The sequence below is a fragment of the Rhipicephalus sanguineus genome, chromosome 4, assembly GCF_013339695.2.
Source record: "Rhipicephalus sanguineus isolate Rsan-2018 chromosome 4, BIME_Rsan_1.4, whole genome shotgun sequence".
Lineage (NCBI taxonomy): Eukaryota > Metazoa > Arthropoda > Arachnida > Ixodida > Ixodidae > Rhipicephalus > Rhipicephalus sanguineus.
The window spans coordinates 71,946,035-71,959,348 of NC_051179.1; the positions used below are offsets into that span (position 1 = coordinate 71,946,035).

At 44.5% G+C, this 13,314-nt stretch overlaps 1 protein-coding gene across 1 annotated transcript in view; it reads left to right on the plus strand.

Annotated features, from left to right (window-relative positions):
• LOC119390237 (myb-binding protein 1A-like protein) overlaps nucleotides 1-13,314 on the plus strand; it is a 40,991-nt gene that overhangs the window by 13,054 nt on the left and 14,623 nt on the right. Inside the window, exons 12-21 of the mRNA XM_037657808.2 lie at nucleotides 618-688; nucleotides 1,232-1,274; nucleotides 1,378-1,494; nucleotides 2,249-2,366; nucleotides 5,602-5,786; nucleotides 6,875-7,078; nucleotides 7,202-7,280; nucleotides 8,490-8,626; nucleotides 9,328-9,467; nucleotides 10,135-10,306. Of these exons, the coding sequence (XP_037513736.1) occupies nucleotides 618-688; nucleotides 1,232-1,274; nucleotides 1,378-1,494; nucleotides 2,249-2,366; nucleotides 5,602-5,786; nucleotides 6,875-7,078; nucleotides 7,202-7,280; nucleotides 8,490-8,626; nucleotides 9,328-9,467; nucleotides 10,135-10,306 (1,266 nt within the window). The remainder of the gene's footprint in view (nucleotides 1-617; nucleotides 689-1,231; nucleotides 1,275-1,377; nucleotides 1,495-2,248; nucleotides 2,367-5,601; nucleotides 5,787-6,874; nucleotides 7,079-7,201; nucleotides 7,281-8,489; nucleotides 8,627-9,327; nucleotides 9,468-10,134; nucleotides 10,307-13,314) is intronic.

Below are 13,314 nucleotides of genomic sequence, written 5' to 3' on the forward strand. Positions count from 1 at the left end.
ACGGGCAGTGTTCACATTTTAGAGCGGGGGAACAAACTCAAAAACTTTATTATCACGTACTTGTTCTCTATATCGGTAAGTGAACGGATAGCGTACAGTTAGACTGCAGATTAAAAATTACAAATCGAATGCTAAAACTTCACCTTTAGATGATATTGGCGTGCTATAATTTGATTTAAAAATATGCAACTACAAGTGCACTATCCTTTCTTGACACCGAAATAGAATTTTGCCTTCGCCACATTATGATAAGTGTGTGTGTGTGTGTGTGGGATGTGCGTGCATGTGTGTGTGTGAGTGAGTGAGTGAGTGAGTGAGTGAGTGAGTGAGTGAGTGAGTGAGTGAGTGAGTGAGTGAGTCAGTGAGTCAGTGAGTGAAAATAATTGCAAATAGAACGAATCCTGCAGATTATATGAATATTTTGCGTTGTCACAGAAATGGTTCGCTCACTTACCCAGGCCCTCAGGGCATCGTCTCAGTATGCCTAAAATACGGGTTAAATAGATCTCACCGGCATTCAAACATTTTCAAGGTGTCACTGGGAGTCCACAGCGACTCAGTGGTGCTTATAAACAGTGCTGCAGGTCACACAGAAGAAATTGCTTTTCTTGTCACAGGCAAAGCCAGAATGCGTCCTGTGGTATGCAGAATTCCTAAAGGGGATTGCACGATTAGAAGACAGGGAAGGGTAAGTGTGCAACTATTTTACCTTCATATGCGATTGTGACATGCGGTTTCAACCCCTTGCTTTTTTCTATGAGTATATCAAACTTTTACATTGTTCCTCTCACCGCTTTTTATAACACTGCTCTAGACGTGCAAGACGACTATACTGTAAAAATGTTTAAAGCCTTATGGACATAGTTTATAGCCAAATATTTGTTGTTGTATGTCTTGCTTACATTTCCTTTCTTTAAAATTTGAACTGACTTTCTTGTTTCTGATTTTATGTTATGCTGATAACGCTGCTAGTATCCTGGAAGTAGTGGGTGTGCAGTATGAAAAAGGAAGGGAGGCTCAAAAGATAGATGATGATTATCGTTTAAAGAAACGATAGTGCCTTTAAGAGTGACAACTTATTTTAGAGTGTAGGGCAATAGCATGAGTGTGATCAGCCAAATTTTTGCTTATGCTACTGATGCGTTTTTGAGGTGGCTTAGTTTTGCACATCCCGTTCATTCTGTACTGATTGCTTTCCACTGGCTGATTATCTATTGTATTGGTGTTTCAGGCCACCACACCTTCTGAAACCTCAGCGTGAAGCCTTTGAACAGGTTTGTTTGCATGCATTGTTCTAAAGCCTATAACCTTATCCATTTTGTTTGTTGGTTGCTGCACTACGCTATTCTCTCACTGCATGTTGTCTTATCTGTGCAGCTTTCGAACTTGCTTCACCTTCCAACCATGGCTGCTGACGTGGATTTTAGGACTGACATTGTTCACTTCTTGCTTGATGCATACACTGCAAGGGTTGGCAACAAGGATAGCTCGCAAGTATGTCGCACAAAACACCATCGCCTTGTAACTGTGTGCTTTTTGAATGAATGAATGAATGCATTGCTATTGAAGTGTAAGATGGCATGTGAGAAACATAGTCTTTTTATGTGTGTTATAAATTTGTAATTCTCTCCTGCACTTTTGATGCAAGCTTAGACTTTTAAAAGGCTTACATGTGTGATCATTAGGCCTTGTGTGGGTATCTGGTAGAGAGCCACATCGTTGCTACAGGTGCTTGGAGGCAGCAATGTTAGTATGAACAGTAAAACTGCTCACCCAACCATTGTAACGTTGCGGCTATAGCATGACTTTCTGCTGCTGAACACGAGGCAGAAAGTTTCATTTCTGGAGTAAAAACCAATAGTAAAAAATGCAGCTGATATTCCCAATGTTGAAAGTGATTAAACTGAACAAAAGAAAGAAAGAAAAAAAAACAGAGAAAGGGAGAGAGAGTGAGCAAGTCAATTTCTCAGTGAGTAATGAAGTAGACGTTAGTTTTAATACTGCGTAGTGGTATATGTGAACTGTTTTCTGCCAGTCCTATTCCAACAGGCTTACTGTGCTTGAAACATATTTAATGTTGTGAATTGCAGAAGACATACAAACAAAGGTGAATTAGTAGGCAACAGTCTTTTTTTTTCTTTTCCCCTCTATTGCTTACGTTACTGTGTTCTCGACTGTTTTGTCAAATACACAATTCCTTTTATTCCGTTCAGTGTAAGCTGACTTTCTCTGCTTAACTACTGCCTAGGGTGAAGCTGTGCGGAAGTTGTTCCAGAGTGCAGTTCTCAAGAGTATTGTGCCTTTGAAGAAGACCCAGCTCACCGAATTTGTGGACTTCCTTACATCGCTTTTGCTTCGAATCAAAGGTAACTGCACCTACCATTTGTTTTATTTTAATCTGTATTGTATAGCATGGTCTTAAGTGGGGCGAAAGCTCTATAGATAAAATTTAGCATATGGTGATATAAGTTGTCATGGGCGATTATCGAGCACTTCAAGTATTCTAACGAATATTACAGTATTCGAATTCGCTTGGCCACGAATTTAACATTTCCGAAATTTTGAAGTACTCGAAATGAACGAATAGACTTATTTTTACCGCACGTACCCCCCTCCCCCCTGAAAAGATGGTTTCATTTCAGCGTGAGGCCGCTATGCTGCGAAACCACTTATTCAGGGGAAATCCCCACTGCCGTAAAGTCGCACTTCAAGGTTAAATTTACATATTACTCTATCTTCTTTTAAAAATTAAAAGCATGTTTTATGTGCTTATATGGGCTAAGTATAGCAAATTTTAAAACATAACGTATTTCACCACTGCTCCCTACTTCTATTCAAATCCTGCTACTATTTGAATTTGCTTTGAACAAAAAAAAAAGTAATGTTTGCACAAGCTTATTCCTAATTCTTAAAAATATTGTGCAAGTCAGTCGTGTGGTGGTAAAAACACTCACTTTTCTTGAACATATCACATACGCTATTCGAAATATTTGAATAGAAATTATTCGTCCAAACCACTATTCACATCAAGTTCGCTTCGAATCTCAAATTTACCATTTGCCCATCCCTAACTATAAGACATATTAAGACTAAAGTTTATTCACAATGCGTGTACATAATGCACATAAAGTGGTGGAAATGCAGAGTTAAAATCTGCATCATGGCAGCTTGACCAGTTCTGTGAGAAGAGAAACAGTAAAATAAATTAAAAAGAAAAAGATTGGAAGCCTGGATAAATTCTGACTGCTCAGCCATAAGTCTTGAGATTAGTAGGCTTACTTAGACTGGGAACAAAAGACCCGACTGCCAATTCTCTGCTTTATGCATGCACTCTACCTTATGCATTCAGTTTCGTCTTAAAATGCACTTGAATTTAATGGAATATGCATTCTGCTTGTATAGTTGAAGGATGAAGACGGTTGTTGCATGCTCCCGTGTCTGGCATGGAAGCAAGCCTGTTTTGGTAGTTTTGTAGCTGTGGTGTAATGCTGCGAAGCTTGGGGACAAGGTTTCAATATGCAGCGATGGCGGTCGCGTTGTGATGGGGGGAAAAACGCAAAACTTCCTGTGCACATTGATTTATAGGCGTACACAAAGGTCCCTAGTTAGACAAAATTAATTCCGGAGTCCCCCCACTAGGGTGTGCCGCATAATCATGCCGACACTTTTGCATCTAACACCTCAGGATTATTATTTTTTTAAGTCCCCCTGCCCTCTCCTTGTTCTGCGGGGATGTGCCATTGGTGGAGGAGAGGCTTACTGTGACCTGTGGCACACTGCCCTACTGTATTTACTCACATGCTAATACCACTGTTGCTTAGCATGGGTCTGTGTTGGCAAGTGTTCGCTAAAGAACGCCTAGTATCGGATAAGGTTGGCTAATTTTTGGCTAAATGTAGATAAATGGCATAAAAAGAAAAGCATATTTGTGTGTCTTTCTGTCGCACAACAACAGTTGTCATCTACTTTCGTTGTATTATCAAAATAAAAAGAGACAGGGCGTGCAAACACGGACACAAGAAAGAGATCAGGACACCACAAACGCCGGCGTTTGTGGTGTCCTGATCTCTTTCTTGTGTCCGTGTTTGCACGCCCTGTCTCTTTTTATAATGAATACGTACCAACTAGCTCAGCTCTCTGTTATTCTAAGTTGTATTATCACCACGCGCCTGGTACTTCCCAGTCACAAATGGCATGTGGTTATCAGCGTGACGTAGCACTCTTGACAGGAAAGTACCGAGCACACAGTTTTTGAGAAAGGTAATGCAACCAGGCCAGATGACGATTATTGTTGTGCGGCAGAAAGACGCCTGAGGTACTCCTGTTTTCCTTAAAGTGTAATGTTTACTAGTGTTGCCTCGCTATTGGCAGATAGCCTGGCCATATATTGACCAGAGTTCTTCAATCATACCATTTGTGAAACTGCGGAGGCCTGCAGATGTCACACCATCTGGAAGCAGCAATACAAAACACTAGATCGCCGCTGCGTCGTCCTTGCATGAGTTTCCCGCAAGCTGGGGCATGATTCTTAATGTACCCACCTTGTGGATTATCCACATCAGCGGAGCGCATTCAGTTACTTGAAAAAACGGCGAGCCGTGACGTCATGATGTTGTCGACCATGTCAACGCACCGAACTCGCCAGCACGTTCCCAGTGTAAAGAGAAAGAAAGGGGACGAAATGTATAGTAACAGGACACTTAAACGATCTTGAAAAGTTTGAACTTGTGTATGAATGTGTTCAGATTTTTGAGAACGATGCAGGGAATGTGTACCGACCTTCCAGGTACGTCAGGCGGGAGGCCGCGTTAAACCTAATTCAAGGGCTAACGTGACTAGAGTTCATGCATGGCCTCCGAGATGTGCGTCCAAAAGAGGATCTCTGGGGGCAGCATTTCTTGGGGTGAAACGCATTCCGTCCCTCTCATTTGTGTCGAGAGTTGTGGAACCTTCGTGATGTTAAAATGACGTTGCGGAAGGAGGACTGGAAACAGGGGGCGTGCTACTCGCCGAGCTCCAGTCAATCAGTGGTGGCAGAAGTGGATAGTCTACAAGGTGGATACATAGAGAATCGTGCCCCTGCTGAACGCCACACACAGTGCTGGCGTTTATTAGTTTATGTCTTTTGGTCAACAGATGATGCGATAGTCAGCAGACCCCTGCGATTTCGGCCAATTGCGTGTCCAGATTTTGACACATGGGGCCTATGGGGAGTTTCACAACTCGTATGATTGAAGAACTCCGATGTTGACTGTATAATGGCTAGTGTAGGCTTTATTGTTATGAGTGTTGGCTATTGCCATATAACAGATAGGCAATCCGCTGTTACCAGCAACAGTGTCTTCATTTAACTGCAGTGATGCTCTCACATATAGACAACACCAATTGGTTCTGCACTCAAACCTCATTATAACAAAGTCACATCTGCCACGAAAATAACTTCGTTATATCAGAAAATTCGTTATAAGCGTTTATTTGTAACACTGTATCTATTACAAGACTACTCTTCATTTACATCGTTATAACCGGTAATTTGTTATATCCATGTTCGTTATATAGAGGTTTGAGTGTACCTGAACTTCTTTTTCTGGTTGTCCACAGCTTCTTTAGGAGATGGGGCAAGCACAGACATAAAAAAATGCCTCAAGAAGACTAAGCACATGTTGGAAAAGATTGACTCTGCAGCCGGCCTGGATGAATCTGTGGCAACAGCTTTCAAGGTGCTCCTGTTGTACCTCACCATCTTGACTGCACTGGGAATCTCCGACGACCCTTCATCATTGCAGGTGAGGTTTTAGTGCAGTATTGATTATTTTATGGCATTCGATTTATGACAAGAACAGCTCCCCACATGGCCAAAAGTTGCAAGCAGCAACATTTCAAACTCGCATCAAGCTCGCAGTAACAATATGGTGCGGTGTCTTTTTGTATGCTACTATCATACCGTAGTGCTATGTCTAAATAGAGCTAGTCCTCAAAACCTGTGCCTGCAGAATGAATTTTTGTTAACAGGGTGATGTTAGTGCTGCAGCTGTTTTGGTGTATCTGGCCATTCTAGCTGCTGCACAGTGCTTATAGGTTGACTGCAATGAAATTTCCCTTTTGGGTAAATGAGTAAGTACATATGCGCACATACCAGTGAAGCAGGGGCGTAGCCAAGGGGGGGGGTTGGGGGGTTCAAACCTCGCCGAAATTTTTCAGTTTTGCTTGCGTATATATGCACGCACACATACAAACACACGCACTAACATACATAAAGTATGGTTGAACCCCCCCGAAAAAAATTTCTGGCTACGCCCCTGCAGTGAAGCAATCTTGGAAAGGCTGTTAGGATGGTATTGGTGTAGTTTTCTCATTAGCAGCCTTCAAACGGCACCTAAGCAGATGACAGGTACAGCTGGTAGTTGCCACTCTGACGTAGGTTCAGGCACACTGCCTCTGAGATGTTTTAGTGCCCACTTATCTTGGAAGTCATGCCGTGTGTTCGAAGCCATGCCCTTGTCATGTGTCACTGCTAACGAGAGGTAATGGCAGCGTTTATTTTTTATAATTTTTTTTCCAGTTTTGGTTTCTAAAGTGGCTACTAGCATTTCTTGCGAACTTTCGTCATGCTTCTACTCATATACTTCGCATGTCAAATTTCACTCAGAACCTCCTCTGTACTTATGCTATTTGAAACTAGGCTTTTAACATGGTCTAAACTTTCATATCAATTTGCTTTTAAATCTATAGCTGCGTCACACACCTGTCCTGTGTGACATAGCCAGTTCCGGGACCTGGCTATATCAGGTGTGTGACCGGGCTGTAAAACTAGCCCGGTCACACAGATGTTTTAGTTGGGCTTTCTGACTGGTCTCTCGCCTCTTCTCCACAGGAGGTGTGCAGCTCTGCCCGAGATCTGTTGAGCGAAATGCCCGAGGCCGAGGAAGAGCTCAAGACCAAGTGGGTGCAGCTTGTCGTGGACCTGGCGCTTAGCATGCTGTCCATGCAAAGCCTGCACGTGCGTGCCATTGCCACAGCTGCATTTGCGCACCTTCACAACCAGCTGTCCGACGAGGCATTGGGCCTGCTGCTCGACGTGAGTTAACGGCAGTGAATCATAACATTATCACTTGCTTGACATCACCTTTCTTATGCTGCATGCTTCTGATCGACATCACCAAACTTATGCTGCGTGTTTCTTTTCACTGTGTCTGTGCAGGTATTCTCCCCGAAAAAAAGTGGCGATAAGGAAGAAGAAGAAGACGAAAATAGCGATGTGGATGAAGAAATGGATGATGGTAATTGGTGGCAATCTTTTTTTTAGTGAAAACTGTCCTTGATGGCACACACTGATCTCTCATTAGATGAGTACTCATCTAGTTTATGACACTTGTTGCAGATGCATGAAGTGTGGTTCAAAAAGGGAGACAATTATTGAGCATCGTGGCATAGTGTGTTATAGGAGCAGCTGTTGCAAATTCTAGCTGTGTTTCTACTGCAGCATTGGACAATTTGTAAATCAACATCATAATCAAAAGCCCTGCTATAGTTTGCACAGTCTTTTAAAAATATATTATCAGCATCATGAGTTGATGGCACATTGCTGCCTACAGGGTTCAGGGTCTTTGTGCATGGAATTTATTCACCGTACATGCATTTAGTTATTATGGTGTTGCTTTAGCTGTGTTAGTAGTTGCACATAATTTGGCATTCTTGTGTCAGGGCATGAAAATATGCAAGCGAATCTGAAATACCAGAGTAGACTGCGTACCACGACCTACTGGAACTCCTGACCTGCACGGATGTCCCCACTCGAGCGCGCATGATCTAGTTCATTCCTTCTGCCTCTAGGGATGGAAAGTATGAGCGATGTGGCGCTAGTCAGCGTCTGTTTGCTGTCGTCAGCTTCAGAGGTCGTGGGGATGTTATGGCCTGCGCATGTCGCTCATACTGTGTAATTATTATGCATAAATGCAAATTTCCTCGAAATGAGAAGCGATTTCGGAATTCTTTGCATTTGAATGGATGCCTGAGGACATGGCATCATATATGCCCACGCAAGTCTACAGCTTCATGCATTAGTTAACCACTATACAGTGAATACTTAGACCGCTCAGGATAGCTAGCTTGAAGCCTCTGTCTACAAAGTTTGTAAAAGCAGTCACGTATATGCCGGCTGTCCATCACAGAAGACAGGCATCATAGAAGACAGAATCTAATGCCATCCAAGCAGCAGCAGAGTAGCAGATGAACAGGTTATAGAGGTGACATCAACGACGAGAGGTTGAATGAGAGCTGGAACATGCGTTCCCATAGAAGCCCAGCTATCTGTGCAGGTCAGGAGTTCCAGTGGGTCATGCTGCGTACCGACTATACTATTGTAAATCCTAAGAGCAGATGTTTGACAGCATGTTAAAAACTTTTGATGTCGCTTGTTGTAGGAATAGAAGCAAGTTTACATGGTTGTGTGTCCACAGTAGTGCTCTTCTTCTATTTAGGTGCTGAAGGTGGTGAGGAGTCTGAAAGTGAAGAAAGTGACGAAGACAGTGATATGGAAGGTGAAGAGAACAACGATCCAGATGAGGAACTGAGGTCAAGGCTAAGGGCAGCGTTGGGAAGCGCAGCTGCCGATGAGGAAGATTCAGTAAGTTTCTCATGCTTTTTTGTTTTGTAAATGCTAGTCTAAATTGACATTTTTTTGCAGGCTTCACTGCAGTGCATTGCTGCCTCAATGTCAAGCTGGCGGTATAAATGTGTCGAAACACCTTTTTCACCGCTATTATCTGTCACTATGCTGTAGGACACAACTAATGAAACTGACAAACATTTAATCCAAGGAAAGCATAGGAGACATTACTTGTTGTTGTATAAACTGTAGTGCAATGATTTTGACCTAAACTTAAAGGAATCATAGTGGACGAAAAATCACCCTTTCTGTCGGTGGGATCTGAACCGATAGCCTTGGAATTGTAGGATGTGAAGCATGAACACATTTGGGCATGCATTCAATATAGCAAATGTTGCTACTTTTGGTGCTTATTTCCAGTTTGCCTTGCTCTTTAGAATTTTATTTTGATGGATATGTGTTCGCACTGTTGTTGCTGTCGTGGGCAGTGATGCAATGGCACATGCCATGCAACAGTGTTGCGTGGAATACGCCATTGCATCGCTGCCCCAATCAGTGGTGCATGTGTGGCTTACATGTTAGGTCTACAGAGAAGTGACATACATACAGTGCATTCAGCTGCAAAATTTGTAGTGGCAAGTGGACATGCTCATCTTATCTTCTTAGTCTGCTACTAAGCCCCCTAAATGAGAAGCATTCATTGTCGTACTTTCTTTCAGAGTGCTGAAGACATTGTGCCAACAGATGCCCAGATGTTTGAGCTGGACGGGGCCATTGCAGAAGCATTTCGAGGCAGACTACGACCTGCCAACAAGGAGAAGAGCAAGGAACGAACAGTCAGCATTCATTTTCAGACCAGGTACATCGCATCCTTAACCTGACGTTCTCTTTGCTGCGAACGGCGGGGCACACTGAGTGAGCTCTGGCTTCAAGACTTGAAGTGTGCCGGAAAAGTGAATCTTGAGAATTTCTCAGTTGGGGAGAATCTATGGGTGTGTAAGGTTGGGGGTAAATTCTGGCTGTTTGTGGGTGGGCATTCCTAACTCAGACTTGGGGGAATATGGTACAGCAAATCCCAATTCACTTTTGCTGTGTGTAATAAACTAGTGTATTTCCTGCTCTCACCAAATCCACTGCAGTTTAGGCCACGGGTCGTGATGTATTATGTTTGTAACCTAATGCTTGAAGTGATTTTAAAAACTTCTTTACTGTATTTTCCTTGGTTCCTGTGGCTGACGGCAGCTTTTCAAGTTGCCTTAGCAAAGCGAGCTATTTGTTTGCAATGGTTCTCTTCATGAAGTGAATGCTAACATCTTGTATTGCACAGCAGCAACAACTTGCTATTAGCCTAGAAAACATTAGAGATGTGGCTCACTTAGAGCAAACATCTGCGCCAGTGTACCCAGAACGTTGACAGAACAGTGACAGGACATTGACAGGACATTGACAGAACAGTGAATCGCTCTCACTGCTAATTCACTTTAGTCCTTTCATTGACGCTGTCTGTGTGGCTGTGACGTACGCAGGTGCCTGAACCTCCTGAACGGTTATGCCAAGAGCGGTGTGGCTCCCCTGCATCACCTTGTACAGATGGCAGCAACACTGGTGAAAGCGTCGTCCTCGAATGCGCTGAGAGGCAGCCACGAAGTCCTCAATGTCATCTCTGACACACTGCACGTGATTAGTGGCGCCCGAAAGGTAAAGCAGAGGCACATCTTTTTATTCCCCTCTTTCATTCATCTTTAATTAATTTGTTGTGTATACAGTATTATTATCGTGATAGCAGTTATATGGGCCCTCTCAGTGTGTTTTTGCTGTCGCCATCACATTCTGTATAAAGTCTAAATTGGTGTGTCGTATGTTCTATGTGCGAGCGAAAGTGCGCGAGCGCTGCCGATGAACACGGCTGAACCAGAGATGACGTGCTGGCCGTCTCCATTGTGTGAAAGACTCACAAAGGGGTGCTGGAGGGAGGGCTGCGTGGCTCTGGCAATAAGTGTGTACTTTGACTGGCCAGGCGTGGTCACCCACGGTGTGCACGCTGTATTGGCCTCGAGGAGTTACGGAGTCGCCCTCTATCGGACGCGCCTCAATTGCGTGCTAGGCAGGATACCGCCGGCGCGCTCCCCATTGGTTTTGCTGTCGGCGCTCTACAAAAACACCTCGCGGAAGCCCTCCAGGGCATTTCTGTAAGTACTTTCGAAATGAACTGTGTTCTTTACTGTCAAAATAATTATTTTCGACGAACTGAAAGCACAAGATAGTCTACAGTCGCCGTCTCTTAAAAGAAAGCCGAGCACCCGCTTCACGCTGTCACCGAATTGGAGACCCCTGAACTGGTTTCTTGCGTGAAAGGTAGTCACTCGCTGAGTGCAAACTATCTGGAATATCTCGTTACAGTAGACTGTCTGTATAACCAAACGGAGCATAACAGAAAGAAGCCTCAAGCCAGCGATCGCACGGGTTCGCGACGACAGACGGTGCCTTTTCATGTATGAGCGTCTGCATGTATGTTCGTACTGATGGTTTCGCTTTTGCTACGAGCGCGTTTTGGCACCGCGCTGTGAACTTTAGGCCGCAAAATATGAGAATTTGTGAGTGAACAAACAACTACTGTTGCACGGACGCTATCAGAGTAGCTCAAAAACCATTTCCTTACAACTGCGGCTTCGGTGCGCATGGCAACTTTGTGATCTGCCGTCCCGACGATTCAGTGTTTTTTTTTTTTTCGGTCTAAATTCGTGTACGTTTCAATGTCATTTGACAAGTTGTCTCGCACTGCGTATTGATCGGTCTTCTCAGCCGGCAAATGCCGCTGCTTCTGTTTCTTTATTCAGCGCATTCGTTTCGTTTGGTAATCACACAAAACGTGAGCAAATGCGACGCCTTTTTTTAATGCTCCTTAATTATCGTTCCGTTTGCATTCCAGTGAACTTGCCGCTCTCTGTCATCAACAAATTCATAGACCAAAGCTTCACCACTTCGAGATTACTGGTGGAAGGAGAACCAGTCTACGAGACCGAGCATGTAGTAGCATGCGATGCCTAGGAAAAGAAAGAAAATGCAGTAACGTTTGCCGGACTTGTTCTGCAAACGTCGGCTGTGAACTAGGACCCACATGAACTTGAAATAGCGGTGAATAAAATAGAAGTTATTGCAGCAAGCAGCAGCCGCAAAACAGGATAGTAATTATTTGGCGAGTACCCCAGCAATTTTGGCAGCAGTGTCGTGTCTAACGCCAACAGGGTGGCATCTTTCCCACGCAAATAAATGAGGCTCCAAGAAAATACATGGGGTTGGCCGGTGGGCCGATCACGGAGGAAATGCAAAATTTATGTAGCTTATGAAGCAATGCATGCCTCATCAAATGGGAAGGTTGCCTGTCGGCGTCCCGCGTCGGCGGCGTCAACACGAGTGATGCAAAAAATAATCCTCACGTGATGGTGTCACCATATGACGTCATCATGACGTCACAGATCGCCAAAATGTGTAGCGTCATTATGACGTCACATAATGTGACGTCACATGATGACATATTCACACGTCATGGTCGCTTTGCATTGCCTCTGTGATTGGTCACGCAGGCCGTGCAAAACCGCGTTAGGTGCAGAACGCTTTTGGAGGGGGGCGCGGGAGAATTAGTACATCGACTGACAAGAAGATGGCTTTCGCCTTCTAGTCATTTTTAACGAATGCATAAGGGACCCTGTGCGTTTTTTTAATTCAACGTGTCTAAACAATGACTTGCGCATCTGCAGCCGATTTTGTGGACGCTGAGCACGGGGCCAACGATCAAGAGGTCGCATTGGAAGGTTCTAGAGATGGCATCCTGTGGCAGATAAGCATCATTTGCCGGCGGGAAGCGCGCGCGAGCCATCGTCTCAGTGCGCGCTGTCTGCTACTCACCGAACATCGCAGGCCCGACGCAGTAACAAAAGTCTTCGTCGCGGAAGTGCTCGTTGCACACAAGACTCGTAGCGGATGGCTACTTGCCGGTTCTTAGCTTTACAACCCATGCTTCACGCTGTTTCTTGTTCAGCGGTTACCAGTGCAGGCTGACACTGGGCTTCTTTGCGTAAGCGCGGCACTGCGGCACCGAGCGGTAGAGCCCCATGTTCGTCGCCTTCGGAGGCAGCCACTCTATTACAATGGTTTCAATTGAGTAGAAAATGAGAGAAAATTTCCTAATTTGAACGGACCGCAGCGCATGTGGGACTTGAAACTCGTTTTCAAAGCACGCGGCAGTGCGCCACAGGCAGCCGACGCGGCCGCTGAGACCACGTGATCCTGCCAAGCACGTCACGCCGACGGTGGCGCCGGCGTTTCCAGTGGTGGGCCTCGAGGCCAATATCTTTAGAGGGGATGAGCAGACGGCTCATAGCCTTGTACGTGTTGCGCTTTCATCACAAAGTTAGTGTTGAAGCCATGGACAGCACAAAGGTCGCTTCGCTCGCTGCAGCTGATTATAAAGTCTTAGGTAATGTTTTGTGCAAAAGTTTATCATCGGTGATGTCTATTACACTTGAGAGAGATTTTTCTGTTTCCAAGATGTTTGGAGAGTGAAAGACCTAAAAAAATGAAGACAGTGCAGCACGGTTCAATTCTGACCTTATTATGGGGATCGCTGCAACTTGAGCAGTACTGAGGCCGGAGTATAAGGTCATTGCGAAGAGTGCAGTGGCGGCAAAACTTATGAAAGGCGGGAG